We start from the raw sequence: 6,570 nt of genomic DNA on the forward strand, positions 1-6,570 counted from the left end.
TTGGTCCAGAAACCTTTTCATCACTGAGGGTTTCCAAGTCAGATGCAGCTTTCATCGCTGACCTGTGGATCTCTTGAATACCTCTGTCTGCCGATCCTGATGTCCATTCAGTTGTTTTTCAGACGGCTGTTTTCTTAACAATAAAAATAGCTCAGTTTGGGTTGAAATTGTCTGATAAACCGGTTTAAATTGACATTTGGATTCCAGTGTATCCATCTCAGTTTGTGTTGATGTTGTTTGGTAAACTGGTTTTATTTGTGACCCGGTATCTTGTACATTTATCTCTGTTTGTACCGAAGCAGATTGGTAGACAGGTTTCTGCTGTGAGGTGTCCTGTGAATCCGCTTGAATTGCAACAGAAACCATTGACTTCTTCCTTTGTCTTCTTTCTGAGAGGATTTTCCTCATCAGATCTTTCTGCTCTTTAAGTTTAGCGTTTAGTTTATTTACATCGAACATGTCTTCAAGCTGTTTCATTAAATATGTCTGAACTTCGATATGTTCCAATTCAGACTCCTTACATTTGGCTTGACACGTACACTTTGCTTGACTTTTCTTTTCAGGAGAGTGGGGCAAATTTTGAATTTCAGTAAAACCCTCTACTTGAACTTTTTCAGATGTTTGATCAACAGGAACCTCAGTTAAGTTCTCTGTCTGGATGTTGTCCTTGGTTTTACCCAGAGATGGATGTTTCTCCCCTTTTTGATCCAGTGTCTCCTGTGGTTTCAAGATGGATTCCTCTTTGGTGACCAGCTGTGTTGCAGTGTTCTTAGAATAACTTTCCTTTTTCAAGGAAGCTACTTCATCACGTTCTTCGGCCGGCATTGAAACATTTTTGGTTTCAATATTCTCAGTAAAAAAACTTACATCTATGCAAGGTTCTGAGTTGGGGAGCATTTTCCACAATGTCTTTTTTCCGCTGCCGGGCAAAGCTCCCTGATAATTTTGTTTTACCGGCAGAGGACCGTCATCGATGTCACTGTTTTCAGTAAAAAACATCAGATTGATGCAAGCATCTGACTGGGGGAAAGATTTCCACAACAGTCTTTTTGATGCGCTTAGTTTTTGACTGTTTTTCCCCTTTCTGGTCCACTTTCTTCTGTGTTTCTGTAACGGTTTTCTTTTCGGTGACCGGCTCTGTTGTAAAACTCACAAGTTCCTCTTTGCAAATGTCCGTCTTAGAGGAATCCTCCTGATCACTGTCCTCTTCAGGCAGAGAAGTGTCCTGCTTGATAACATTTTCAGTGCTGGACTTAGAGGACTCTCCCTTCTCTGGTGTTTCCTTCAGTACGCAGATCGATTCCTGTTCGGTAACCAGTGAATCATCTTCCTTTCCAGTACTTTCAGCTCAAGTCCTTAGATCAGCGGAGGCATGTTTCTCCAACCAGATGTGAAACGGTATCATTTTCTTCTTGTTACGCCTCGTCTTTGGTGGCTGTTCCTCAGACTTAGCGGGCTGCTCCTTCTCTGCTATGTCGACTGTCTCCTGCACTCCAGCGATGGACTCCTCTACACTGACCTGTGAATCGTTCTGCTTTTCGATATTAGCTGCAGAAATCTCTTGGTCAGCAGGGACGTGTTCCTCCGACCAGGTTTGAAATGGTACCTCGTTCTTCTCATTGGACTCACTATCTGGTGGCTGTCCGTCCCCTTTTTGATCAACTGTCTCCAGTGTTTTGGCGCTCGATTCATTTTCAGTCACCAATGAAGAGTCCTGCTGTTTGATACTTTCAGCAGACATCTTTAGCTCCTCAGCTTCGTGCAGCACCCACCAGACTGCAAATGACACTTTCTTCTTCCTGTGCTTGGGTGGTTTGGGTGGCTGTACTTCCCTCTCAGCAATGTTGTTGGATGCAACTTCTTTGACTCTTGGCTGGTCGGACTGCATTGTAACCTTTGCTTGTTTAATAGTTCTAAGATAAATCACTTCTCTAAAACTCTGTAAAGATCTCATGTTAAGTTTGATGTAAATTTCCAAAAGAAATGTACATCAAACAAAGTTGAAAATCCTACTGCGAACACACACACACGCAGTTTTTGTGAAAACAAAACAAAATAATAAATAAATAAAAAAACTAAAAAAAAACGAGTCCAGTCCAGTCCCACTCTGCTGCATTCGGAGGATCTCATTTCCCATGGAAGTCGTTAAGAAACACTCCCTCTAAAGAGACAAAACTCCATTAGCAGACAGAGACGTTCTCACTGAACTGAAATGTAAAATCTGTTCACTTTTGTCATAGATTCTCTACCGCGTTTCAGTCTACCTGAATGCCATCTTAAAATCCCCACCCAATAAACGAGAGCTCTTTTGCCTGCTCTCTTTTGCCGCAGACAAGTGCATGTGCATGACTGACTGCTGTCGTGGAACATTAAGTGCTGATTTACTGTATTATAGATTCAGAGATGATGCCTCCTGCTGTCCCGCCACCTGTTCCGTCAGCCGACAGCAGCGTCGCTACGCGCGCATCCACGGATCGTTTAGCAGGGCGCAGCACTTGAAAACACAAACACATCCCCATTAACCAGTCAAAGACCACCGCCTGCAGCCCGAAAGCACACAACCGGCTGATTCTACATCACAAGCTGCTCACGGTCTAAGTGGATGAAGAGACTGTCATCCCGAAGCTCTGGCCATCATCCTCTCTTGACTCCTCCATGTTTGACAGTGATGAAGCACATCTCCTGGTTGTTTTCATGTCTCCTTTGTGAAAAATGAAGCTATCAGTTGTAGAAGAAGAAGAGGAACAGCAGCGCTGGGTGTCATCTGAGACTCCAATGCAGAAAAACCTCCACCTCTCTTCCTACCTGTACCGACCTTAAAAGAACAATCCATCTTGATCAGAGGAGGAGCCACACTGCGCTGGCACCAGATGCCGTTCTTATACATGGAAGAGACGGTTTCATCACTTCATGAGCAAATGAGCCAGAAAGGGATCGGTGGAAGAAAAAAAAAAAAAAATTCAAAACAGTCATTCATCCTGTCACGCCAAAATAAACACACAGTCATTTGTCACTTGTTTATTTCCTACAGGTTCAATGTCGGTGAGCTGTTTCTCACCCTCCACTCCCGTACTTCTTCCCCCCTCTTCCTGCTGCCATTTGTCTTGCACCATGTTTCATTATGCTCCAGCAGATCTTTCCTTCCTGACCTGTCGTCCTGCGCTCCAGGGTTGTTGACTCATGCAGCCCGAGTTGATGCCCCTGTTCTTTCTGGACACGCATTTCTTGGTATCATTTCGAAGCTGACATGTGCAAAGTTTGCAGAGTACACTGCTCAGTTCAAGCAGAAGCTCTGCAGCCTGTCCAAAGACATTTGAATCACATCCCAACCTCTTCACCCGTACAGTCTCCAAACATTTCTCGGTTGCTGTTTCATTCCGGACAAACTGTAAATGTATGAAATATTGCTTAATAGGTTGTTTAGTCAAAGTGATATTTCTCATAAACATCAGATCCTCAGCACAGCATGAGCTTTCTAAAACTCCACTGGGCTCATGTCTTCGCTTTTCTCGTTGTCTCCACAGATTTAAGCAGTCATGTACGATGCGACAAGGGTGCCGTCACCTAAGGATGGTGTAAACGCAGTGGCCCAACCTGTGGTCCCTGGAACTGAACCTGGAACAGCGGCAGGTTCGGGAGGGCCAGCGGCCACGGCGGTGCTGCAGGCCAAAACCGAGGAGGGCCAGGCGGGTACAGAGGAGGACGAGGAGCTGAAACTGGAGCCTGTCCTGGTGAAGAAGCCGCACAGAGAGATTTTGGACCACGAGCGGAAGAGGAGGGTGGAGCTGAAATGTATGGAGCTCCAAGAAATGATGGAGGAGCAGGGGTGAGTAGATGAGTCCTTTTAGAAGTTGCCAACACTGTTAACAGTGAAGATTTCTGTCAATGTTATGCAGAACTGGTGCTGTAGGAGGTTTTCAAAACAAACCAAAAAAAATAAAAAATAAGGTGAAGCAGCTGTAGTGACATAATTCTCTTGTCTGAAATACACTCACTAATTTATTTGTGTTAAAAATTGCCATCCAAAATTGTACTGTGGGATTTAGGTTAGATTGCCAACCAGCAGCCTTCAGGTTCTTAGTCATTTCCCGTAACTAAATAGTTTTTATGATCCTAGCTGCAATGCAAATTTACATAATTGTTTTGCGCAGGATTTATGAACATCAGGCATTGATCTATAAATGCATGGCAATGCTCATAAACCATGTTGCAAATGGTGTTCATAAATTGAGTAGAAAACGGGAGACTGCTGCTTTTTGCAATGTATAACGCAGCATTTTTAACAATGACTGTAATTTTTTTTTAAGTATGTACATAACAAAAGGAGGCCATTATGGGCCAAATGTGCCAGAAGATACTTCCTGTTTTGTTTATCAATCACCAAATAACCTATTCTTGTAAACAGATAAAAACCACTACATTACCACTACATTTTTTTTTATTTGTAAGAAACTTTTGAAATTTATTTTCACAATTACAGTGCGCTCCAGTGAAAACCATGAGCAGACAGAGAACAGCTCCCATTAATATGAGCAATGTAACCACCAAAGAATCAAATGAAACATTTAGAAACTTGACACATGACACCATCAGTGTCACGTTAGTTTGTCCTNTCCATTAAGTTAAAACAGGTCAAGCCTCGGCCCATATTTGACCCAGAACCGGGTCAGCAAATAATTGGTTTATTTTGATAAATAGCTCTTGGTTTCCAGGATGGTATCAGTGGATAGAGCGTCCAGATTTGAACTATGTGGAAAATGCAGATTAGTCGGGTTTGCAGAACCATTTATCTGTCCCAGACTGTGTGTGGTGCTGGCTGTGCTTGGAGCTCTCCTTCGTGCTCTGCGTTTCTGTGTTTTACGTGAACTTTATTGGAAGAAGTCCCGTATTACTCACCAATCAGAGGACGTCGGATGTGGGAGTCTTGCTTCTTGAGAAATGAAAGTGTCAGCGTTTTGCTTCACTGCATACGCGAAGGTAAAAAAAGAAAAAAGAAGGGGGGGTAGCTCTGCAGAGCTGTGAAAAACTTATTAGCAACACATTTGGGAATTATGTCTTCCTTTATTCTCTGTGTACTGCCTTTTGTGTCCCTCTCCCCCTCCCCATCCCACCTCGCCTGGTTATGAATAATAAATGGAAAAATACACTTTCATGCTATTTTTACCCTCAACTGTTTTAATTTTCTAAAGAAATTTATTTCTGAAGCATCTACCAGAAGGTCAGCTTTAAAAACTTTTCAAATGACAGGAGAAAAAAAAAAAAAAAAAAAAGATCAAATGGAAACTCACATAGAAAGCTTCGTGTGCGAACCTCATATCCAGAACCACTGGATATGTGTTCCTTTTAAAACTCACGACTTTGAACTTCACATTAAATATATGTCACACGTCGCGCAATCAGCCTCATGAAATGACTCAAAACAATAAGCTTTGATGTGACTAAGTTTTTGCTCCTCTCCCTCCTCCTGTCCACTATGGGGTTTTTTTTTTAAATCTCCTTTGCTCTGCATTGTGCTTTTTACACCCCCCACGGGCAACAATGGCGGTAAACAGAACCAAATAGGCGACGTTTCATGTTTGAAGTGATCAAAAGTTCACGTAAGTTCATACAGAAGCTGCTTCTTTTGTGGTGGAGCGATAAGGACGATCTGAGCGAGCCTCAGGTGACGATATCGAGCCGTATCGTCGTCCTCAAACTTAATAAAGACGTGCAAAACCGTTCAAATAAATCATAGCTTACCTTTACGTTAAATATTCTGAAAAATCCAGCTTTTTATTTGAATAAATTTGTTCAGTGGTAGGAAAAAAAAATCCAAGATGAAACAAAAATTACCACATCTACCAATTTTTTATAAGTAAAGGGCAGATTAAGTGGCATTTTAAATTGCTTGGAGTTTCTGTAAACTACTACATATCACATGACGAGACCAGTTTCTTCACTGGCCTCCAAACTGGACGAGGATCTGTATGTATCTTGAACTGCAACAGAAAGTAGCGCTGTGGGGTTACGGGTTGCTATGGTTGTCTCCATAGCAACCAATAGACACGGTCAGGCAGAGTTTTGGAATAACTGCTTTTTTTTTTTTGTCATACCATCACAAATGCAAATGTTTGAATTCTTCTAAACAGGGACTTGGACTGTCTGCTTTGGTCAGATGAGACTAAAAGTCAAACTTTTCAGGAAACAAACGTGTGGAAAAACCATCTCATGCTCACTCTGGACAGGCCACAACGGCTCTTAAAAACTCTGACTAGAAATGGTAAACGGCTGAAGTTTTATAACTAGATAATAAATAACAAATCCAGATTTTAGTAATGTTTCAGTCATTTCTTAGACCTGTTTTGTTGTTATTAGGATGGAAACTCTGTGCAAATAACATCTGACATAAGAAAACGTAGCCGTCAGCCTTACGTTTCTCTTGGATTCTCATTTGTTGGATTCTGGGATTGTCTGATATGTCTGATAAACCTCTGGGAAAGCCAGATTTTATTGCTCTCCAAGGTAAGGTACGCCAGATATCAGTGGTGGAGAAAGTACTCAAAAAATGTACTTAAGTAAAAGTACAAATAC

At 42.1% G+C, this 6,570-nt stretch overlaps 1 protein-coding gene across 4 annotated transcripts in view; it reads left to right on the top strand.

Annotated features, from left to right (window-relative positions):
* Positions 1–3,858, top strand: part of LOC106956662 (serine/arginine repetitive matrix protein 3-like) — a 50,324-nt gene extending 46,466 nt beyond the window's left edge. For all 4 annotated transcript variants that reach the window (XM_015047643.1, XM_015047644.1, XM_015047645.1 and 1 more), the window contains exon 2: positions 3,525–3,858. In XM_015047643.1, the coding sequence (XP_014903129.1) occupies positions 3,537–3,830 (294 nt within the window). In that variant the 5' untranslated portion in view covers positions 3,525–3,536 and the 3' untranslated portion in view covers positions 3,831–3,858. The remainder of the gene's footprint in view (positions 1–3,524) is intronic.
* Positions 3,859–6,570: the final 2,712 nt, after the last annotated feature.

The sequence above is a fragment of the Poecilia latipinna genome, unplaced genomic scaffold (assembly GCF_001443285.1).
Source record: "Poecilia latipinna isolate Pla-1442-1.1 unplaced genomic scaffold, P_latipinna-1.0 Scaffold837, whole genome shotgun sequence".
In the NCBI taxonomy this organism is placed as follows: Eukaryota; Metazoa; Chordata; class Actinopteri; order Cyprinodontiformes; family Poeciliidae; genus Poecilia; species Poecilia latipinna.